We start from the raw sequence: 25,232 nt of genomic DNA, 5'->3' as shown, positions 1-25,232 counted from the left end.
TGTGTGTGTCTCTCTCCAGCTGGCACTGAAACTTCAGAGGCCAGGGGATGTCGCACTGGGACACTTCCACTGAAGAGAGCACTGATTCAAGCCTGCCGTTTATTCCTAACCGACAGCCTGAGACTTATATCACACAGATCTCCAGACCCCTACCAATACCCAGGTGATTCTCTCTCTTGCCGGTGGTGCAACAGCCACCCGGTTCCTACTCCACTAGAGTAGCTTTCCCAAGAGAGAGAATAGGACACTGCTGTTTATTCCCTAACCAGCAGTCTGTCCTGAGTGAATCGCTCAAGATGACCCTCGATTCCTGAACCCGGAATTAAGGTGAGGAGTATTTTAACAATGACTTGGTCAGAGATCGCTGGTGAAAGATTGAAGAATTTAAACGACTCCAATTGTCATCAAATCAAGGTTTATTGTAAAACCCAGGTCAAAATCATCAACAGAAGAAACACAATACAATCTTATACTCTAATATACACTATGTCTATTCAAAGGTAATATAGCGGACACAACGAAAATTCTTATGCTTACACAGGTTTTAGCAATATCACAGGCACAAAACAAGTTCCCTTCCCCAAAGCCTCAACCACTATTAAAAATCAAGGGAGTTTCGTAAGCTGCTGCGGAGTACTTACGGTCACAGGCTGCAGAGGTCAAGTCAGGGGTGCAGAGCTCGAGCCACGAACGAACAGACCCCTACTCGAAAACACAGCCCCTTTTATATAGTTATACCTGGCTTTGTTCTGTGATCGGCCAGCCCCTTTTGCATTGAAAAGGTAAGATTTAAAGTTCCCGCTGGTCCCGCCCCCTTTGAGTCGGTCAGACCTGTCGAGATGGGAGTACCTCCCCTAGGTCCGCCTCCAGTCTGTTTTTTTTGAGATAACGAGGTTGAGCTCCCTTGAAGATTTTCAAAGACTTCCATCTGCTCCGGAGATGCTGCTATGTTGATGGGGTGTTGATTGGATTCTGCTCTGGTGGAGGCCAGGTCATTTACATTTGCATGGGGCTATGACCATCCCATTGTCCTGCTTGCAGGCAGGCCCCCTGTGTATTCCCGTGCCCCTTTGTCTGTGTCTTGATGTTATCTTGTTGTCTGGCTCCTTCTTCCTTGTAGCTCCTAGGGGGGTGTTTGTAAATATTTATGTGCTTATGTTCCCACTCAGCTCAGCGGGCCAAGCCTGCTGGGAAAACTGGTTCTGTTCCCTTGCCTGGAAAGTCAGTTTACAGTCTCTGAGTTTCTCCAAAAGGGCCGAATTGCCCGAAAACCTTACAGATCGATGAGTCGAGTGCCATATCCCGTTCGTACGAGGGCATCTTTCAACGTCTGTAGATGTCTGTTACGCTCCTCCTCGTCTGAGCAGATCCTGTGTATACGGAGCGCTTGTCCATAGGGGATGGCTTCTTTAATGTGTTTAGGGTGGAAGCTGGAGAAGGGGAGCATCATGAGGTTATCCGTGGGTTTGCGGTAAAGCGAAGTGCTGAGGTGACCGTCCTTGATGGAGACGAGTGTGTCCAAGAATGCAACTGATTTTGGAGAGTAGTCCATGGTGAGTCTGATGGTTGGATGGAACTTATTAATGTCATCGTGTAGTCGCTTCAGTGATTCTTCGCCGTGGGTCCAAAGGAAAAAAATGTCATCGATGTATCTGGTGTATAACGTCGGTTGAAGGTCCTGTGCGGTGAGTAGGTCCTGTAAAAATTTAATCACCTGCTAATGCTCGCATTCCAAGCATTGTTTGGCATCGTTGAATTTGTCTATATATATGTCTCTGGAACAGACCTCTTCATTCACCCGAGGAAGGAGCAGCGCTCCGAAAGCTAGTGACATCGAAACAAACCTGTTGGACTTTAACCTGGTGTTGTAAGACTTCGTACTGTGCTCACCCCAGTCCAACGCCGGCATCTCCACATCGTGCCTTCTGGAGACAGAGCGTGTACCCGCTGAACGAGGTGGGGGATCTTGCACGCCTGTGCGCCCAGCAGGGAGTCCTTCGACGATCCAACAATCTCGAAGGACAGTGTGGCCGTGTGTGCATTGTGTGTGACCTCGAGCTGGCAGGACCCCATGGCCGGGATAACGTTCCCATTGTAGTCGACCATCTGACAGCAGGACGGCCGAATTGGTGGTCTGACCTCCAAGGTGTAGAAGGCTGACCGTGCTATCAGGTTGGCGGAGGCGCCAGTGTCCAGACGGAATGTGATTGGTGATCGGTTGACCGTTAGGGTGGCACACCATTCATCACCCGGATTAACGCGGTTCACTGGCATCGGCTGGTGGGTCCTGCTTGGGGACATCCGGTTCCTGTCGATGACCGCGACGCGGAAGGCTTCCCGGTCGTCTGTATCACCGGTCTGTACATGGTCCGGATATGACTCGGAGTATGGGGGCTGAATGGTCCGCACGTCCCTGCGAGGCTGGCGGAGTTGGGGAGCGTTGGCAGGTTGAGCTGCTCGACAGCGGGCAGCGTAGTGGCCCATCACAGCGGAGGCATTGTCGCGCTTTGTCCGGACATTGCCGCTTTAGATGTGCGGATCCACAGTTGCCGCACGCCGTGACGTCACAGAACATAGAAAAATACAGCACAGAACAGGCCCTTCGGCCCACGATGTTGTGCCGAACCTTTGTCCTAGATTAATCATAGATTATCATTGAATTTACAGTGCAGAAGGAGGCCATTCGGCCCCCTGAGTCTGCACCGGCTCTTGGAAAGAGCACCCTACCCAAGGTCAACACCTCCACCCAACGCTAAGGGCAATTTTGGACACTAAGGGCAATTTATCATTGGCCAATTCACCTAACCCGCACATCTTTGGACTGTGGGAGGAAACCGGAGCACCCGGAGGAAACCCACGCAGACACGGGGAGGACGTGCAGACTCCGCACAGACAGTGACCCAAGCCGGGAATCGAACCTGGGACCCTGGAGCTGTGAAGCAATTGTGCTATCCACAATGCTACCGTGCTGCCCTTAAGAACAAATAAATCTACACTATATCATTTTACCGTAATCCATGTACCTATCCAATAGCTGCTTGAAGGTCCCTAATGTTTCCGACTCAATTACTTCCACAGGCAGTGCATTCCATGCCCCCACTACTCTCTGGGTAAAGAACCTACCTCTGATATCCCTCCTATATCTTCCACCTTTCACCTTAAATTTATGTCCCCTTGTAATGGTTTGTTCCACCCGGGGAAAAAGTCTCTGACTGTCTACTCTATCTATTCCCCTGATCATCTTATAAACCTCTATCAAGTCGCCCCTCATCCTTCTCCGCTCTAATGAGAAAAGGCCTAGCACCCTCAACCTTTCCTCGTAAGACCTCCTCTCCATTCCAGGCAACATCCTGGTAAATCTCCTTTGCACCTTTTCCAAAGCTTCCACATCCTTCCTAAAATGAGGCGACCAGAACTGTACACAGTACTCCAAATGTGGCCTTACCAAAGTTTTGTACAGCTGCATCATCACCTCTCGGCTCTTAAATTCAATCCCTCTGTTAATGAACGCGAGCACACCATAGGCCTTCTTCACAGCTCTATCCACTTGAGTGGCAACTTTCAAAGATGTATGAACATAGACCCCAAGATCTCACTGCTCCTCCACATTGCCAAGAACTCTACCGTTAACCCTGTATTCCGCATTCATATTTGTCCTTCCAAAATGGACAACCTCACACTTTTCAGGGTTAAACTCCATCTGCCACTTCTCAGCCCAGCTCTGCATCCTATCTATGTCTCTTTGCAGCCGACAACAGCCCTCCTCACTATCCACAACTCCACCAATCTTCGTATCGTCTGCAAATTTACTGACCCACCCTTCAACTCCCTCATCCAAGTCATTAATGAAAATCACAAACAGCAGAGGACCCAGAACTGATCCCTGCGGTACGCCACTGGTAACTGGGATCCAGGCTGAATATTTGCCATCCACCACCACTCTCTGACTTCTATCGGTTAGCCAGTTCGTTATCCAACTGGCCAAATTTCCCACTGTCCCATGCCTCCTTACATTCTGCAGAAGCCTACCATGGGGAACTTTATCAAATGCCTTACTAAAATCCATGTACACTACATCCACTGCTTTACCTTCATCCACATGCTTGGTCACCTCCTCAAAGAATTCAATAAGATTTGTAAGGCAAGACCTACCCCTCACAAATCCGTGCTGACTATCCCGAATCAAGCAGTGTCTTTCCAGATGCTCAGAAATCCTATCCTTCAGTACCCTTTCCATTACTTTGCCTACCACCGAAGTAAGACTAACTGGCCTGTAATTCCCAGGGTTATCCCGAGTCCCTTTTTTGAACAGGGGCACGACATTCACCACTCTCCAATCCCCTGGTACCACCCCTGTTGACAGTGAGGACGAAAAGATAATTGCCAACGGCTCTGCAATTTCATCTCTTGCTTCCCATAGAATCCTTGGATATATCCCGTCAGGCCCGGGGGACTTGTCTATCCTCAAGTTTTTCAAAATGCCCAACACATCTTCCTTCCTAACAAGTATTTCCTCGAGCTTACCAATCTGTTTCACACTGTCCTCTCCAACAATATAGCCCCTCTCATTCATAAATACTGAAGAAAGGTACTCGTTCAAGACCTCTCCTATCTCTTCAGACTCTATACACAATCTCCCGCTACTGTCCTTGATCGGACCTACCCTCGCTCTCGTCATTCTCATATTTCTCACATATGTGTAAAAGGCCTTGGGGTTTTCCTTGATCCTACCCACCAAAGATTGTTCATGCCCTCTCTTAGCTCTCCTAATCCCTTTCTTCAGTTCCCTCCTGGCTATCTTGTATCCCTCCAGTGCCCTGTCTGAACCTTGTTTCCTCAGCCTTACATAAGTCTCCTTTTTCCTCTTAACAAGACATTCAACCTCTCTTGTCAACCATGGTTCCCTCACTCGACCATCTCTTCCCTGCCTGACAGGGACATACATATCAAGGACACGTAGTACCTGTTCCTTGAACAAGTTCCACATTTCACTTGTGTCCTTCCCTGACAGCCTATGTTCCCAACTTATGCACTTCAATTCTTGCCTGACAACATCGTATTTACCCTTCCCCCAATTGTAAACCTTGGCCTGTTGCACGCACCTATCCCTCTCCATTACTAAAGTGAAAGTCACAGAATTGTGGTCACTATCTCCAAAATGCTCCCCCACTAACAAATCTACCACTTTCCCTGGTTCATTACCAAGTACTAAATCCAATATGGCCTCCCCTCTGGTCGGACAATCTACATACTGTGTTAGAAAAGCTTCCTGGACACACTGCACAAACACCACCCCATCCAAACTATTTGATCTAAAGAGTTTCCACTCAATGTTTGGGAAGTTAAAGTCGCCCATGACTACTACCCTGTGACTTCTGCACCTTTCCAAAATCTGTTTCCCAATCTGTTCCTCCACATCTCTGTTACTATTGGGAAGCCTATAGAAAACTCCTAACAAGGTGACTGCTCCTTTCCTATTTCTGACTTCAACCCATACTACCTCAATAGGGTGATACTCCTCAAACTGCCTTTCTGCAGCTGTTATACTATCTCTAATTAACAATGCAACCCCCCCACCTCTTTTACCACCCTCCCTAATCTTATTGAAACATCTATAACCAGGGACCTCCAACAACCATTTCTGTCCCTCTTCTATCCAAGTTTCCGTGATGGCCACCACATCGTAGTCCCAAGTACCGATCCATGCCTTAAGTTCACCCACCTTATTCCTGATGCTTCTTGCGTTGAAGTACACACACTTCAGCCCATCTCCGTGCCTGCAAGTACTCTCCTTTGTCAGTGTTCCCTTCCCCACTGCCTCATTACACGCTTTGGCGTCCTGAATATCGGCTACCTTAGTTGCTGGACTACAAATCCGGTTCCCATTCCCCTGCCAAATTAGTTTAAACCCTCCCGAAGAGTACTAGAAAACCTCCCTCCCAGGATATTGGTGCCCCTCTGGTTCAGATGCAACCCGTCCTGCTTGTACAGGTCCCACCTTCCCCAGAATGCGCTCCAATTATCCAAATACCTGAAGCCCTCCCTCCTACACCATTCCTGCAGCCACGTGTTCAACTGCACTCTCTCCCTATTCCTAGCCTCGCTATCACGTGGCACCGGCAACAAACCAGAGATGACAACTCTGTCTGTCCTGGCTTTTAACTTCCAGCCTAACTCCCTAAACTCGTTTATTACCTCCACACCCCTTTTCCTACCTATGTCGTTGGTACCAATGTGCACCACGACTTCTGGCTGCTCCCCCTCCCCCTTAAGGATCCTGAAGACACGATCCGAGACATCCCTGGCCCTGGCACCCGGGAGGCAACATACCTTCCGGGAGTCTCGCTCGCGACCACAGAATCTCCTATCTATTCCCCTAACCATTGAATCTCCTACAACTATTGCTTTTCTATTCTCCCCCCTTCCCTTTTGAGCCCCAGAGCCAGACTCAGTGCCAGAGACCTGGCCGCTAGGGCCTTCCCCCGGTAGGTCATCCCCCCCCCAACAGCATCCAAAACGGTATACTTGTTTTGAAGGGGAACGGCCACGAGGGATCCCTGCACTTTCTGCCTGTTTGTTTTTTTCGCCCTGACGGTAACCCAGCTACTCTTGTCCTGTACCTTGGGTGTGGTTACCTCCCTGTAACTCTTCTCTATCACCCCCTCTGCCTCCCGGATGATCCGAAGTTCATCCAGCTCCAGCTCCAGTTCCCTAACACGGTCTCTGAGGAGCTGGAGTTGGGTGCATTTCCCGCAGGTATAGTCAGCGGGGACACCGGTGGTATCCCTCACCACCCACATCCTACAGGAGGAGCATGTAACTGGCCTCCATCCCCTCTTACCTGACAGAATATAGCTGCCGTGTGGACCAACTGGACCTCCGCCCTCCGACTCCGCTCCCAGTCAGCTGCACTCTCTGTAAACTCCCGGCTCCCTTCTCGCTCTTTGCGGAAATGTAGGAAACAAAATGAAAGGAGCACCGTACTCCCTCCTCACCTAACTCCCTCAGTCACCAAACTCTCACTGTAGCACTCAAATGCACCAAATTCAGCACTCCCTCAGTCACCAAACTCTCACTGTAGCACTCAAATGCACCCAAATTCAGCACTCCCTCGGTCACCAAACTCTCACTGTAGCACTCAAATGCACCCAAATTCAGCACTCAGTGCAAACAAAGCCATCGCGCATGCGCAGTTCGGTCCTGCGTAGAGCGTGCCTGCACGTCGCGTCCCTCTGCGTCGGCGTCTCTTTTGGCGCGTACAAGCGCGGGAGGCCGCGAAAAGCGCGTGAAATGGCCGCCCTCGTCCGGGCCGCGGGCCAGGAGGAACTCGATGGACTGGACCCGCTCGGCCTCGTGGGACCCCTGCCGTGCCGATTCGGCTGCCTGGAATTGGGAGTAGCGGCTGGTCGCGTTTTCATGGAGGACGCAGGCTTCGATGGCGGTGGCGAGGGTGAGGCTTTTAATTTTGAGGAGCTGCTGGCGTAGGGTGCCCGAGGTGACCCCAAAAACTATCTGGTCCCGAATCATGGAATCGGAGGTGGCCTCGTAACCGCAGGACTGCGCGAGGATACAGAGGTGTGTTAGGAAAGATTGAAAGGGCTCATCCTTACCCTGCAGGCGCTGCTGGAAGAGATACCTCTCGAAACTCTCGTTCACCTCGACGCTGAAGTGTTGCTCGAGTTTGAGAAGGACCGTCTTGTACTTGGTCTTGTCCTCGCCTTCTGCGAACACCAGGGAGTTGTAGATGTGGATGGCCTGTTGCCCTGCCGTGGAGAGGAGGAGGGCGATTTTCCTGGTGTCCGAAGCATTCTCCCTGTCTGTGGCTCCTAGGAAGAACTGGAAGCGCTGTTTAAACAGCTTCCAGTTAACGCCGAGATCTCCAGCGATTCGGAGCGGCTGCGGGGGGCTGATGGTGTCCATGGCGCAGGATGGCGGATTCCTGAGGATGCGTAGGTAGGTCTCACAGGTACTGGGTTCCACTCCTGGTACTATGTCGTGTTGGGTGCTCCGCTACACAGACAAACCAACACGGTTGTGGATGGTACAACTCAGTTTTATTACTAATAGTATTAACATCTGTAAACTGGTTGCTGTGGTTCGTTCATTACCCTCTAACCTGGGGACCCAGCCCGAACACTATCTTGGAGAGGCACTGAGCACACGCTGTATGTCTGAGTGGCTCGCTGTGAGCTCTGTGCCCTGAGCTGTCTCCTGCTGGAATGAGCGGGAAGTGTCGTGTTCCCTGTTTTATAGTGTGTGTGCTCTCACTGGTGATTGGCTGTGATGTTGCGTGTGTGTTGATTGGTCCGTTGATCTGTCCATCAGTGACTGTGTGTGTTTGCACCATGATGTTTATCTGAATATCATGACAGAGATGAGAAGTGGATGGCGTAACTCCAGAGGCTCCCTCACAAGGGGACGTAGACTTACCCAATGGCAAATGGAAGAGTTTAGAGCCCCAAGGATTCTTGAAGAACATCGGCAGAGAAATGGGGGATTATCCCTTGGTGAAATAGGTCCACCTTTCCCAAGTACCGGCCATTGAGCAGGTGGTGGGCCATGCGAAGGCCTCAGGCCTCCCGGTTTCCTGAAGCTTTCTCTCACCCTTCCCCTCTCTCTGTCGCCTACAGGATTGCCCCTTCATCGTACAAATGACATACACATTCCAAACCCCAGAAACACTCTGCTATATCCTCGATTACATGGCAGGTAAGTGAAGATCAGAGACGACAGATAGTGTACAGATATCTCCCTGAGAGAGAGAGGGGACTGAGAGACACCAGTCAGTGTACAGATATCTCCCTGAGAGAGAGAGGGGACTGAGAGACACCAGTCAGTGTACAGATATCTCCCTGAGAGAGAGGGGACTGAGAGACACCAGTCAGTGTACAGATATCTCCCTGAGAGAGAGGGGACTGAGAGACACCAGTCAGTGTACAGATATCTCCCTGAGAGAGAGTGGGGACTGAGAGACACCAGTCAGTGTACAGATATCTCCCTGAGAGAGAGGGGACTGAGAGACACCAGTCAGTGTACAGATATCTCCCTGAGAGAGAGGGGACTGAGAGACACCAGTCAGTGTACAGATATCTCCCTGAGAGAGAGGGGACTGAGAGACACCAGTCAGTGTACAGATATCTCCCTGAGAGAGAGAGGACTGAGAGACACCAGTCAGTGTACAGATATCTCCCTGAGAGAGAGGGGACTGAGAGACACCAGTCAGTGTACAGATATCTCCCTGAGAGAGAGGGGACTGAGAGACACCAGTCAGTGTACAGATATCTCCCTGAGAGAGAGGGGACTGAGAGACACCAGTCAGTGTACAGATATCTCCCTGAGAGAGAGAGGGGACTGAGAGACACCAGTCAGTGTACAGATATCTCCCTGAGAGAGAGAGGACTGAGAGACACCAGTCAGTGTACAGATATCTCCCTGAGAGAGAGGGGACTGAGAGACACCAGTCAGTGTACAGATATCTCCCTGAGAGAGAGAGGGGACTGAGAGACACCAGTCAGTGTACAGATATCTCCCTGAGAGAGAGAGGACTGAGAGACACCAGTCAGTGTACAGATATTTCCCTGAGAGAGAGAGGACTGAGAGACACCAGTCAGTGCACAGATATCTCCCTGAGAGAGGGGACTGAGAGACACCAGTCAGTGTACAGATATCTCCCTGAGAGAGAGAGGGGACTGAGAGACACCAGTCAGTGTACAGATATCTCCCTGAGAGAGAGGGGACTGAGAGACACCAGTCAGTGTACAGATATCTCCCTGAGAGAGAGAGGGAACTGAGAGACACCAGTCAGTGTACAGATATCTCCCTGAGAGAGAGAGGGGACTGAGAGACACCAGTCAGTGTACAGATATCTCCCTGAGAGAGAGAGGACTGAGAGACACCAGTCAGTGCACAGATATCTCCCTGAGAGAGAGAGGACTGAGAGACACCAGTCAGTGTACAGATATCTCCCTGAGAGAGAGAGGGGACTGAGAGACACCAGTCAGTGTACAGATATCTCCCTGAGAGAGAGGGGACTGAGAGACACCAGTCAGTGTACAGATATCTCCCTGAGAGAGAGGGGACTGAGAGACACCAGTCAGTGTACAGATATCGCCCTGAGAGAGAGAGGGGACTGAGAGACACCAGTCAGTGTACAGATATCTCCCTGAGAGAGAGGGGGGACTGAGAGACACCAGTCAGTGTACGGATATCTCCCTGAGAGAGAGAGGACTCAGAGACACCAGTCAGTGTACAGATATCTCCCTGAGAGAGAGGGGAGTGAGAGACACCAGTCAGTGTACAGATATCTCCCTGAGAGAGAGGACTGAGAGACACCAGTCAGTGTACAGATATCTCCCTGAGAGAGAGGGGACTGAGAGACACCAGTCAGTGTACAGATATCTCCCTGAGAGAGAGAGGGGACTGAGAGACACCTGTCAGTGTACAGATATCTCCCTGAGAGAGAGGGGACTGAGAGACACCAGTCAGTGTACAGATATCTCCCTGAGAGAAAGAGGGGACTGACAGACACCAGTCAGTGTACAGATATCTCCCTGAGAGAGAGAGGGGACTGAGAGACACCAGTCAGTGTACAGCTATCTCCCTGAGAGAGAGAGAGGACTGAGAGACACCAGTCAGTGTACAGATATCTCCCTGAGAGAGAGAGGGGGACTGAGAGACACCAGTCAGTGTACAGATACCTCCCTGAGAGAGAGAGGGGGACTGAGAGACACCAGTCAGTGTACAGATATCTCCCTGAGAGAGAGAGGGGACTGAGAGACACCAGTCAGTGTACAGATATCTCCCTGACAGAGAGAGAGGGGACTGAGAGACACCAGTCAGTGTACAGATATCTCCCTGAGAGAGAGAGAGGGGACTGAGAGACACCAGTCAGTGTACAGATATCTCCCTGAGAGAGAGAGGGGACTGAGAGACACCAGTCAGTGTACAGATATCTCCCTGAGAGAGAGAGGGGACTGAGAGACACCAGTCAGTGTACAGATATCTCCCTGAGAGAGAGAGGGGACTGAGAGACACCAGTCAGTGTACAGATATCTCCCTGAGAGAGAGGGGACTGAGAGACACCAGTCAGTGTACAGATATCTCCCTGAGAGAGGGGACTGAGAGACACCAGTCAGTGTACAGATATCTCCCTGAGAGAGAGAGGGGACTGAGAGACACCAGTCAGTGTACAGATATCTCCCTGAGAGAGAGAGAGGGGACTGAGAGACACCAGTCAGTGTACAGATATCTCCCTGAGAGAGAGGGGACTGAGAGACACCAGTCAGTGTACAGATATCTCCCTGAGAGAGAGGGGACTGAGAGATACCAGTCAGTGTACAGATATCGTCCAGAGAGAGAGGGGACTGAGAGACACCAGTCAGTGTACAGATATCTCCCTGAGAGAGAGGGGAGTGAGAGACACCAGTCAGTGTACGGATATCTCCCTCAGAGAGAGAGGGGACAGAGAGACACCAGTCAGTGTACAGATATCTCCCTGAGAGAGAGGGGACTGAGAGACACCAGTCAGTGTACAGATATCTCCCTGAGAGAGAGGGGACTGAGAGACACCAGTCAGTGTACAGATATCTCCCTGAGAGAGAGAGGGGACTGAGAGACACCAGTCAGTGTACAGATATCTCCCTGAGAGGGAGGGGAGACTGAGAGACACCAGTCAGTGTACAGATATCTCGCTGAGAGAGAGAGGGGACTGAGAGACACCAGTCAGTGTACAGATATCTCCCTGAGAGAGAGGGGACTGAGAGACACCAGTCAGTGTACAGATATCTCCCTGAGAGAGAGAGGGGACTGAGAGACACCAGTCAGTGTACAGATATCTCCCTGAGAGAGAGGGGACTGAGAGACACCAGTCAGTGTACAGATATCTCCCTGAGAGAGATGGGACTGAGAGATACCAGTCAGTGTACAGATATCGTCCAGAGAGAGAGGGGACTGAGAGACACCAGTCAGTGTACAGATATCTCCCTGAGAGAGAGGGGACTGAGAGATACCAGTCAGTGTACAGATATCGTCCTGCGAGAGAGGGGACTGAGAGGCACCAGTCAGTGTACAGATATCTCCCTGAGAGAGAGAGAGGACTGAGAGACACTAGTCAGTGTACAGATATCTCCCTGAGAGAGAGAGGGGACTGAGAGACACCAGTCAGTGTACAGATATCTCCCTGAGAGAGAGGGGACTGAGAGACACCAGTCAGTGTACAGATATCTCCCTGAGAGAGAGGGGACTGAGAGGCACCAGTCAGTGTACAGATATCTCCCTGAGAGAGAGGGGACTGAGCGACACCAGTCAGTGTACAGATATCTCCCTGAGAGAGAGGGGACTGAGAGATACCAGTCAGTGTACAGATATCTCCCTGAGAGAGAGGGGACTGAGAGATACCAGTCAGTGTACAGATATCGTCCAGAGAGAGAGGGGACTGAGAGACACCAGTCAGTGTACAGATATCTCCCTGAGAGAGAGAGGGGACAGAGAGACACCAGTCAGTGTACAGATATCTCCCTGAGAGAGAGAGAGGGGACTGAGAGACACCAGTCAGTGTACAGATATCTCCCTGAGAGAGAGGGGACTGAGAGACACCAGTCAGTGTACAGATATCTCCCTGAGAGAGAGGGAACTGAGAGACACCAGTCAGTGTACAGATATCTCCCTGAGAGAGAGAGGGAACTGAGAGACACCAGTCAGTGTACAGATATCTCCCTGAGCGAGAGGGGACTGAGAGACACCAGTCAGTGTACAGATATCTCCCGGAGATGAGAGGGGACTGAGAGACACCAGTCAGTGTACGGATATCTCCCTGAGAGAGAGAGGGGACTGAGAGACACCAGTCAGTGTACGGATATCTCCCTGAGAGACAGAGGGGACGGAGAGACACCAGTCAGTGTACAGATATCTCCCTAAGAGAGAGAGGACTGAGAGACACCAGTCAGTGTACAGATATCTCCCGGAGAGAGAGAGGGGACTGAGAGACACCAGTCAGTGTACAGATATCTCCCGGAGAGAGAGAGGGGACTGAGAGATACCAGTCAGTGGACAGATATCTCCCTGAGAGAAAGGGGACTGAGAGACACCAGTCAGTGTACAGATATCTCCCTGAGAGAGAGAGGGGACTGAGAGATACCAGTCAGTGTACAGATATCTCCCTGAGAGAGAGAGGGGGGACTGAGAGACACCAGTCAGTGTACAGATATCTCCCTGAGAGAGAGGACTGAGAGACACCAGTCAGTGTACAGATATCTCCCTGAGAGAGAAAGGGGACTGAGAGACACCAGTCAGTGTACAGATATCTCCCTGAGAGAGAGGACTGAGAGACACCAGTCAGTGTACAGATATCTCCCTGAGAGAGAGGGGGGACTGAGAGACACCAGTCAGTGTACAGATATCTCCCTGAGAGAGAGAGGGGACTGAGAGATACCAGTCAGTGTACAGATATCTCCCTGAGAGAGAGAGGGGGGACTGAGAGACACCAGTCAGTGTACAGATATCTCCCTGAGAGAGAGAGGGGACTGAGAGACACCAGTCAGTGGACAGATATCTCCCGGAGAGAGAGAGGGGACTGAGAGACACCAGTCAGTGTACAGATATCTCCCTGAGATAGAGAGGGGACTGAGAGACACCAGTCAGTGGACAGATATCTCCCTGAGAGAGGGGACTGAGAGACACCGGTCAGTGTACAGATATCTCCCTGAGGGGACTGAGAGACACCAGTCAGTGTACAGATATCTCCCTGAGAGAGAGAGGGGACTGAGAGACACCAGTCAGTGTACAGATATCTCCCTGAGAGAGAGGGGGGACTGAGAGACACCAGTCAGTGTACAGATATCTCCGAGAGAGAGAGAGGGGACTGAGAGACACCAGTCAGTGTACAGATATCTCCCTGAGAGAGAGGGGACTGAGAGACACCAGTCAGTGTACAGATATCTCCCTGAGAGAGAGTGGACTGAGAGACACCAGTCAGTGTACAGATATCGCCCTGAGAGAGAGAGAGGGGACTGAGAGACACCAGTCAGTGTACAGATATCTCCCTGAGAGAGAGGGGGGACTGAGAGACACCAGTCAGTGTACGGATATCTCCCTGAGAGAGAGAGGACTCAGAGACACCAGTCAGTGTACAGATATCTCCCTGAGAGAGAGGGGAGTGAGAGACACCAGTCAGTGTACAGATATCTCCCTGAGAGAGAGGACTGAGAGACACCAGTCAGTGTACAGATATCTCCCTGAGAGAGAGGGGACTGAGAGACACCAGTCAGTGTACAGATATCTCCCTGAGAGAGAGAGGGGACTGAGAGACACCTGTCAGTGTACAGATATCTCCCTGAGAGAGAGGGGACTGAGAGACACCAGTCAGTGTACAGATATCTCCCTGAGAGAAAGAGGGGACTGACAGACACCAGTCAGTGTACAGATATCTCCCTGAGAGAGAGAGGGGACTGAGAGACACCAGTCAGTGTACAGCTATCTCCCTGAGAGAGAGAGAGGACTGAGAGACACCAGTCAGTGTACAGATATCTCCCTGAGAGAGAGAGGGGGACTGAGAGACACCAGTCAGTGTACAGATACCTCCCTGAGAGAGAGAGGGGGACTGAGAGACACCAGTCAGTGTACAGATATCTCCCTGAGAGAGAGAGGGGACTGAGAGACACCAGTCAGTGTACAGATATCTCCCTGACAGAGAGAGAGGGGACTGAGAGACACCAGTCAGTGTACAGATATCTCCCTGAGAGAGAGAGAGGGGACTGAGAGACACCAGTCAGTGTACAGATATCTCCCTGAGAGAGAGAGGGGACTGAGAGACACCAGTCAGTGTACAGATATCTCCCTGAGAGAGAGAGGGGACTGAGAGACACCAGTCAGTGTACAGATATCTCCCTGAGAGAGAGAGGGGACTGAGAGACACCAGTCAGTGTACAGATATCTCCCTGAGAGAGAGGGGACTGAGAGACACCAGTCAGTGTACAGATATCTCCCTGAGAGAGGGGACTGAGAGACACCAGTCAGTGTACAGATATCTCCCTGAGAGAGAGAGGGGACTGAGAGACACCAGTCAGTGTACAGATATCTCCCTGAGAGAGAGAGAGGGGACTGAGAGACACCAGTCAGTGTACAGATATCTCCCTGAGAGAGAGGGGACTGAGAGACACCAGTCAGTGTACAGATATCTCCCTGAGAGAGAGGGGACTGAGAGATACCAGTCAGTGTACAGATATCGTCCAGAGAGAGAGGGGACTGAGAGACACCAGTCAGTGTACAGATATCTCCCTGAGAGAGAGGGGAGTGAGAGACACCAGTCAGTGTACGGATATCTCCCTCAGAGAGAGAGGGGACAGAGAGACACCAGTCAGTGTACAGATATCTCCCTGAGAGAGAGGGGACTGAGAGACACCAGTCAGTGTACAGATATCTCCCTGAGAGAGAGGGGACTGAGAGACACCAGTCAGTGTACAGATATCTCCCTGAGAGAGAGAGGGGACTGAGAGACACCAGTCAGTGTACAGATATCTCCCTGAGAGGGAGGGGAGACTGAGAGACACCAGTCAGTGTACAGATATCTCGCTGAGAGAGAGAGGGGACTGAGAGACACCAGTCAGTGTACAGATATCTCCCTGAGAGAGAGGGGACTGAGAGACACCAGTCAGTGTACAGATATCTCCCTGAGAGAGAGAGGGGACTGAGAGACACCAGTCAGTGTACAGATATCTCCCTGAGAGAGAGGGGACTGAGAGACACCAGTCAGTGTACAGATATCTCCCTGAGAGAGATGGGACTGAGAGATACCAGTCAGTGTACAGATATCGTCCAGAGAGAGAGGGGACTGAGAGACACCAGTCAGTGTACAGATATCTCCCTGAGAGAGAGGGGACTGAGAGATACCAGTCAGTGTACAGATATCGTCCTGCGAGAGAGGGGACTGAGAGGCACCAGTCAGTGTACAGATATCTCCCTGAGAGAGAGAGAGGACTGAGAGACACTAGTCAGTGTACAGATATCTCCCTGAGAGAGAGAGGGGACTGAGAGACACCAGTCAGTGTACAGATATCTCCCTGAGAGAGAGGGGACTGAGAGACACCAGTCAGTGTACAGATATCTCCCTGAGAGAGAGGGGACTGAGAGGCACCAGTCAGTGTACAGATATCTCCCTGAGAGAGAGGGGACTGAGCGACACCAGTCAGTGTACAGATATCTCCCTGAGAGAGAGGGGACTGAGAGATACCAGTCAGTGTACAGATATCTCCCTGAGAGAGAGGGGACTGAGAGATACCAGTCAGTGTACAGATATCGTCCAGAGAGAGAGGGGACTGAGAGACACCAGTCAGTGTACAGATATCTCCCTGAGAGAGAGAGGGGACAGAGAGACACCAGTCAGTGTACAGATATCTCCCTGAGAGAGAGAGAGGGGACTGAGAGACACCAGTCAGTGTACAGATATCTCCCTGAGAGAGAGGGGACTGAGAGACACCAGTCAGTGTACAGATATCTCCCTGAGAGAGAGGGAACTGAGAGACACCAGTCAGTGTACAGATATCTCCCTGAGAGAGAGAGGGAACTGAGAGACACCAGTCAGTGTACAGATATCTCCCTGAGCGAGAGGGGACTGAGAGACACCAGTCAGTGTACAGATATCTCCCGGAGATGAGAGGGGACTGAGAGACACCAGTCAGTGTACGGATATCTCCCTGAGAGAGAGAGGGGACTGAGAGACACCAGTCAGTGTACGGATATCTCCCTGAGAGACAGAGGGGACGGAGAGACACCAGTCAGTGTACAGATATCTCCCTAAGAGAGAGAGGACTGAGAGACACCAGTCAGTGTACAGATATCTCCCGGAGAGAGAGAGGGGACTGAGAGACACCAGTCAGTGTACAGATATCTCCCGGAGAGAGAGAGGGGACTGAGAGATACCAGTCAGTGGACAGATATCTCCCTGAGAGAAAGGGGACTGAGAGACACCAGTCAGTGTACAGATATCTCCCTGAGAGAGAGAGGGGACTGAGAGATACCAGTCAGTGTACAGATATCTCCCTGAGAGAGAGAGGGGGGACTGAGAGACACCAGTCAGTGTACAGATATCTCCCTGAGAGAGAGGACTGAGAGACACCAGTCAGTGTACAGATATCTCCCTGAGAGAGAAAGGGGACTGAGAGACACCAGTCAGTGTACAGATATCTCCCTGAGAGAGAGGACTGAGAGACACCAGTCAGTGTACAGATATCTCCCTGAGAGAGAGGGGGGACTGAGAGACACCAGTCAGTGTACAGATATCTCCCTGAGAGAGAGAGGGGACTGAGAGATACCAGTCAGTGTACAGATATCTCCCTGAGAGAGAGAGGGGGGACTGAGAGACACCAGTCAGTGTACAGATATCTCCCTGAGAGAGAGAGGGGACTGAGAGACACCAGTCAGTGGACAGATATCTCCCGGAGAGAGAGAGGGGACTGAGAGACACCAGTCAGTGTACAGATATCTCCCTGAGATAGAGAGGGGACTGAGAGACACCAGTCAGTGGACAGATATCTCCCTGAGAGAGGGGACTGAGAGACACCGGTCAGTGTACAGATATCTCCCTGAGGGGACTGAGAGACACCAGTCAGTGTACAGATATCTCCCTGAGAGAGAGAGGGGACTGAGAGACACCAGTCAGTGTACAGATATCTCCCTGAGAGAGAGGGGGGACTGAGAGACACCAGTCAGTGTACAGATATCTCCGAGAGAGAGAGAGGGGACTGAGAGACACCAGTCAGTGTACAGATATCTCCCTGAGAGAGAGGGGACTGAGAGACACCAGTCAGTGTACAGATATCTCCCTGAGAGAGAGTGGACTGAGAGACACCAGTCAGTGTACAGATATCGCCCTGAGAGAGAGAGAGGGGACTGAGAGACACCAGTCAGTGTACAGATATCTCCCTGAGAGAGAGAGGACTGAGAGACACCAGTCAGTGTACAGATATCTCCCTGAGAGAGAGAGAGGGGACTGAGAGACACCAGTCAGTGTACAGATATCTCCCTGAGAGAGAGAGGGGACTGAGAGACACCAGTCAGTGTACAGATATCTCCCTGAGAGAGAGAGGGGACTGAGAGACACCAGTCAGTGTACAGATATCTCCCTGAGAGAGAGAGGGGACTGAGAGACACCAGTCAGTGTACAGATATCTCCCTGAGAGAGAGAGGGGACTGAGAGACACCAGTCAGTGTACAGATATCTCCCTGAGAGAGAGGGGACTGAGAGACACCAGTCAGTGTACAGATATCTCCCTGAGAGAGGGGACTGAGAGACACCAGTCAGTGTACAGATATCTCCCTGAGAGAGGGGACAGAGAGACACCAGTCAGTGTACAGATATCTCCCTGAGAGAGAGAGAGGGGACTGAGAGACACCAGTCAGTGTACAGATATCTCCCTGAGAGAGAGGGGACTGAGAGACACCAGTCAGTGTACAGATTTCTCCCTGAGAGAGAGGGGACTGAGAGATACCAGTCAGTGTACAGATATCGTCCAGAGAGAGAGGGGACTGAGAGACACCAGTCAGTGTACAGATATCTCCCTGAGAGAGAGGGGAGTGAGAGACACCAGTCAGTGTACGGATATCTCCCTCAGAGAGAGAGGGGACAGAGAGACACCAGTCAGTGTACAGATATCTCCCTGAGAGAGAGGGGACTGAGAGACACCAGTCAGTGTACAGATATCTCCCTGAGAGAGAGGGGACTGAAAGACACCAGTCAGTGTACAGATATCTCCCTGAGAGAGAGAGGGGACTGAGAGACACCAGTCAGTGTACAGATATCTCCCTGAGAGGGAGGGGAGACTGAGAGACACCAGTCAGTGTACAGATATCTCGCTGAGAGAGAGAGGGGACTGAGAGACACCAGTCAGTGTACAGATATCTCCCTGAGAGAGAGGGGACTGAGAGACACCAGTCAGTGTACAGATATCGTCCAGAGAGAGAGGGGACTGAGAGACACCAGTCAGTGTACAGATATCTCCCTGAGAGAGAGGGGACTGAGAGATACCAGTCAGTGTACAGATATCTCCCTGAGAGAGAGGGGACTGAGAGACACCAGTCAGTGTACAGATATCTCCCTGAGAGAGAGAGGACTGAGAGACCCCAGTCAGTGTACAGATATCTCCCTGAGAGAGAGAGGGGACTGAGAGACACCAGTCAGTGTACAGATATCGTCATGCGAGAGAGGGGACTGAGAGGCACCAGTCAGTGTACAGATATCTCCCTGAGAGAGAGAGAGGACTGAGAGACACTAGTCAGTGTACAGATATCTCCCTGAGAGAGAGAGGGGACTGAGAGACACCAGTCAGTGTACAGATATCTCCCTGAGAGAGAGGGGACTGAGCGACACCAGTCAGTGTACAGATATCTCCCTGAGAGAGAGGGGACTGAGAGATACCAGTCAGTGTACAGATATCTCCCTGAGAGAGAGGGGACTGAGAGATACCAGTCAGTGTACAGATATCGTCCAGAGAGAGAGGGGACTGAGAGACACCAGTCAGTGTACAGATATCTCCCTGAGAGAGAGAGGGGACAGAGAGACACCAGTCAGTGTACAGATATCTCCCTGAGAGAGAGAGGGGACTGAGAGACACCAGTCAGTGTACAGATATCTCCCTGAGAGAGAGGGGACTGAGAGACACCAGTCAGTGTACAGATATCTCCCTGAGAGAGAGGGAACTGAGAGACACCAGTCAGTGTACAGATATCTCCCTGAGAGAGAGAGGGAACTGAGAGACACCAGTCAGTGTACAGATATCTCCCTGAGCGAGAGGGGACTGAGAGACACCAGTCAGTGTACAGATATCTCCCGGAGATGAGAGGGGACTGAGAGACACCAGTCAGTGTACGGATATCTCCCTGAGAGAGAGAGGGGACTGAGAGACACCAGTCAGTGTACGGATATCTCCCTGAGAGACAGAGGGGACGGAGAGACACCAGTCAGTGTACAGATATCTCCCTAAGAGAGAGAGGACTGAGAGACACCAGTCAGTGTACAGATATCTCCCGGAGAGAGAGAGGGGACTGAGAGACACCAGTCAGTGTACAGATATCTCCCGGAGAGAGAGAGGGGACTGAGAGATACCAGTCAGTGGACAGATATCTCCCTGAGAGAGAGGGGACTGAGAGACACCAGTCAGTGTACAGATATCTCCCTGAGAGAAAGGGGACTGAGAGACACCAGTCAGTGTACAGATATCTCCCTGAGAGAGAGGACTGAGAGACACCAGTCAGTGTACAGATATCTCCCTGAGAGAGAGAGGGGACTGAGAGACAGCAGTCAGTGTACAGATATCTCCCTGAGAGAGAGGGGACTGAGAGACACCAGTCAGTGTACAGATATCTCCCTGAGAGAGAGAGGGGACTGAGAGATACCAGTCAGTGTACAGATATCTCCCTGAGAGAGAGAGGGGGGACTGAGAGACACCAGTCAGTGTACAGATATCTCCCTGAGAGAGAGGGGACTGAGAGACACCAGTCAGTGGACAGATATCTCCCGGAGAGAGAGAGGGGACTGAGAGACACCAGTCAGTGGACAGATATCTCCCTGAGAGAGGGGACTGAGAGACACCGGTCAGTGTACAGATATCTCCCTGAGGGGACTGAGAGACACCAGTCAGTGTACAGATATCTCCCTGAGAGAGAGAGGGGACTGAGAGACACCAGTCAGTGTACAGATATCTCCCTGAGAGAGAGGGGGGACTGAGAGACACCAGTCAGTGTACAGATATCTCCGAGAGAGAGAGAGAGGGGACTGAGAGACACCAGTCAGTGTACAGATATCTCCCTGAGAGAGAGGGGACTGAGAGACACCAGTCAGTGTACAGATATCTCCCTGAGAGAGAGTGGACTGAGAGACACCAGTCAGTGTACAGATATCTCCCTGAGAGAGAGGGGACTGAGAGACACCAGTCAGTGTACAGATATCTCCCTGAGAGAGGGGACTGAGAGACACCGGTCAGTGTACAGATATCTCCCTGAGGGGACTGAGAGACACCAGTCAGTGTACAGATATCTCCCTGAGAGAGAGAGGGGACTGAGAGACACCAGTCAGTGTACAGATATCTCCCTGAGAGAGAGGGGGGACTGAGAGACACCAGTCAGTGTACAGATATCTCCGAGAGAGAGAGAGAGGGGACTGAGAGACACCAGTCAGTGTACAGATATCTCCCTGAGAGAGAGGGGACTGAGAGACACCAGTCAGTGTACAGATATCTCCCTGAGAGAGAGTGGACTGAGAGACACCAGTCAGTGTACAGATATCTCCCTGAGAGAGAGGGGACTGAGAGACACCAGTCAGTGTACAGATATCTCCCTGAGAGAGAGGGGACTGAGAGACACCAGTCAGTGTACATAGAACATAGAACATAGAAAATACAGCACAGAACAGGCCCTTCGGCCCACGATGTTGTGCCGAACCTTTGTCCTAGATTAATCATAGATTATCATTGAATTTACAGTGCAGAAGGAGGCCATTCGGCCCTTTGAGTCTGCACCAGCTCTTGGAAAGAGCACCCTACCCAAACTCAACACCTCCACCCAACACCAAGGGCAATTTGGACATTAAGGGCAATTTATCATTGGCCAATTCACCTAACCCGCACATCTTTGGACTGCGGGAGGAAACCGGAGCACCCGGAGGAAACCCACGCAGACACGGGGAGGATTTGCAGACTCCGCACAGACAATGACCCAAGCCGGAATCGAACCTGGGACCATGGATCTGTGAAGCAATTGTGCTATCCACAATGCTACCGTGCTGCCCTTGAGAACAAATAAATCTACACTATATAATTTTCCCGTAATCCATGTACCTATCCAACAGCTGCTTGAAGGTCCCTAATGTTTCCGACTCAACTACTTCCACAGGCAGTGCATTCCATGCCCCCACTACTCTCTGGGTAAAGAACCTACCTCTGATATCCCTCCTATATCTTCCACCTTTCACCTTAAATTTATGTCCCCTTGTAATGGTGTGTTCCACCTGGGGAAAAAGTCTCTGACTGTCTACTCTATCTATTCCCCTGATCATCTTATAAACCTCTATCAAGTCGCCCCTCATCCTTCTCCGCTCTAATGAGAAAAGGCCTAGCACCCTCAACCTTTCCTCGTAAGACCTACTCTCCATTCCAGGTAACATCCTGGTAAATCTTCTTTGCACCTTTTCCAAAGCTTCCACATCCTTCCTAAAATGAGGCGACCAGAACTGTACACAGTACTCCAAATGTGGCCTTACCAAAGTTTTGTACAGCTGCATCATCACCTCTCGGCTCTTAAATTCAATCCCTCTGTTAATGAACGCGAGCACACCATAGGCCTTCTTCACAGCTCTATCCACTTGAGTGGCAACTTTCAAAGATGTATGAACATAGACTCCAAGGTCTCTCTGCTCCTCCACAATGCCAAGAACTCTACCGTTAACCCTGTATTCCGCATTCATATTTGTCCTTCCAAAATGGACAACCTCACACTTTTCAGGGTTAAACTCCATCTGTACAGATATCTCCCTGAGAGAGAGGGGACTGAGAGACACCAGTCAGTGTACAGATATCTCCCTGAGAGAGAGGGGACTGAGAGACACCAGTCAGTGGACAGATATCTCCCTGAGAGGGAGGGGACTGAGAGACACCAGTCAGTGTACAGATATCTCCCTGAGAGAGAGGGGACTGAGAGACACCAGTCAGTGTACAGATATCTCCCTGAGAGAGAGAGAGGGGACTGAGAGACACCAGTCAGTGTACAGATATCTCCCTGAGAGAGAGAGAGGGGACTGAGAGACACCTGTCAGTGTACAGATATCTCCCTGAGAGAGAGAGGACTGAGAGACACAAGTCAGTGTACAGATATCTCCCTGAGAGAGAGGGACTGAGAGACACCAGTCAGTGGACAGATATCTCCCTGAGAGGGAGGGGACTGAGAGACACCAGTCAGTGTACAGATATCTCCCTGAGAGAGAGGGGACTGAGAGACACCAGTCAGTGTACAGATATCTCCCTGAGAGAGAGAGAGGGGACTGAGAGACACCAGTCAGTGTACAGATATCTCCCTGAGAGAGAGAGGGGACTGAGAGACACCAGTCAGTGTACAGATATCTCCCTGAGAGAGAGAGGACTGAGAGACACCAGTCAGTGTACAGATATCTCCCTGAGAGAGAGAGGGGACTGAGAGACACCAGTCAGTGTACAGATATCTCCCTGAGAGAGAGGGGACAGAGAGACACCAGTCAGTGTACAGATATCTCCCTGAGAGAGAGGGGACTGAGAGACACCAGTCAGTGTACAGATATCTCCCTGAGAGAGAGAGAGGGACTGATGGATATTTCTGTCTCACCAGGGGGGAACCTCCACCAGCTGACGAAACGCAGTCTGTTGCTGGAACCAGAGGTTCGATTTTTCATTGCGGAAACAATCCTTGGTTTGGAACACATTCATAAATATTCTGTCGTCTACAGAGATCTGAAGGTAGTGAGAGACTAGGATTACACTGGGGGGGATATTAAAGGGTGCGGGGAGTGAGGGCAGAGTGGGATTAGACTGGGTGGGATATTAAAGGCTGCGGGGAGTGAGGGGAGAGTGGGATTAGACTGGGTGGGATATTAAAGGGTGTGGGGAGCGAGGGGGAGAGTGGGATTAGGCTGGGTGGGATATTAAAGGGTGAGGGGAGTGAGGGGGAGTGTGGGATTAGACTGGGTGGGATATTAAAGGGTGTGGGGAGTGAGGGGAGAGTGGGTATAGACTGGGTGGGATATTAAAGGGTGTGGGGAGTGAGGGGAGAGTGGGATTAGATTGGGTGGGATATTAAAGGGTGTGGCGAGTGAGGGGAGAGTGGGATGAGACTGGGTGGGCTATTAAAGGGTGTGGCGAATGAGGGGAGAGTGGGATTAGACTGGGTGGGATATTAAAGGGTGCGGGGAGTGAGGGGAGAGTGGGATTAGACTGGGTGGGATATTAAAGGGTGCGGGGAGTGAGGGGGGAGTGGGATTAGACTGGGTGGGATATTAAAGGGTGCGGGGAGTGAGGGGGAGAGTGGGATTAGACTGGGTGGGACATTAAAGGGTGCGGTGATTGAGGGGGAGAGTGAGATTAGACTGGGTGGGATATTAAAGGGTGTGGGGGTGAGGGGAGAGTGGGATTAGACTGGGTGGGATATTAAAGGGTGCGGGGAGTGAGGGGGAGAGTGGGATTAGACTGGCTGGGATATTAAAGGGTGTGGGGAGTGAGGGGGAGAGTGGGATTAGACTGGCTGGGATATTAAAGGGTGTGGGGAGTGAGGGGAGAGTGGGATTAAACTGGGTGGGATATTAAAGGGTGTGGGGAGTGAGAGGGAGACAGGGATTAGACTGGGTGGGAGATTAAAGGGTGCGGGGAGTGAGGGGGGGAGTGGGATTAGACTGGGTGGGATATTAAAGGGTGTGGGGAGTGAGGGGAGAGTGGGATTAGACTGGGTGGGATATTAAAGGGTGTGGGGAGTGAGGGGAGAGTGGGATTAGACTGGGTGGGATATTAAAGGGTGCGGGGAGTGAGGGGGAGAGTGGGATTAGACTGGATGGGACATTAAAGGGTGCGGGGATTGAGGGGGAGAGTGGGATTAGACTGGGTGGGATATTAAAGGGTGTGGGGGTGAGGGGAGAGTGGGATTAGACTGGGTGGGATATTAAAGGGTGCGGGGAGTGAGGGGGAGAGTGGGATTAGACTGGCTGGGATATTAAAGGGTGTGGGGAGTGAGGGGAGAGTGGGATTAGACTGGGTGGGATATTAAAGGGTGTGGGGAGTGACAGGGAGAGTGGGATTAGACTGGGTGGGATATTAAAGGGTGCGGGGAGTGAGGGGGGAGTGGGATTAGACTGGGTGGGAGATTAAAGGGTGCGGGGAGTGAGGGGGGAGTGGGATTAGACTGGGTGGGATATTAAAGGGTGTGGGGAGTGAGGGGAGAGTGGGATTAGACTGGGTGGGATATTAAAGGGTGCGGGGAGTGAGGGGGAGAGTGGGATTCGACTGGGTGGAATATTAAAGGGTGTGGGGAGTGAGGGGGAGAGTGGGATTAGACTGGGTGGGATATTAAAGGGTGCGGGGAGTGAGGGGAGAGTGGGATTAGACTGGGTGTGACATTAATGGGTGAGGGGAGAGTGGGATTAGACTGGGTGGGATATAAAAGGGTGTGGGGAGTGAGGGGGAGAGTGGGATTAGACTGGGTGGGATATTAAAGGGTGCGGGGAGTGAGGG

General features: G+C 51.4%; 1 protein-coding gene across 1 annotated transcript in view; it reads left to right on the top strand.

The window, feature by feature from the left end:
- Positions 1-25,232, top strand: part of LOC140399399 (G protein-coupled receptor kinase 3-like) — a 75,253-nt gene that overhangs the window by 18,291 nt on the left and 31,730 nt on the right. The window contains exons 3-4 of the mRNA XM_072488977.1: positions 8,631-8,709; positions 23,344-23,471. Coding sequence (XP_072345078.1) covers positions 8,631-8,709; positions 23,344-23,471 — 207 coding nt within the window. The remainder of the gene's footprint in view (positions 1-8,630; positions 8,710-23,343; positions 23,472-25,232) is intronic.

This window comes from Scyliorhinus torazame, chromosome 22 (genome assembly GCF_047496885.1).
Source record: "Scyliorhinus torazame isolate Kashiwa2021f chromosome 22, sScyTor2.1, whole genome shotgun sequence".
NCBI lineage: Eukaryota > Metazoa > Chordata > Chondrichthyes > Carcharhiniformes > Scyliorhinidae > Scyliorhinus > Scyliorhinus torazame.
The sequence above is the reverse complement of the archived record's forward strand: the minus strand, read 5'-3'. Positions and strand labels throughout refer to the sequence as shown.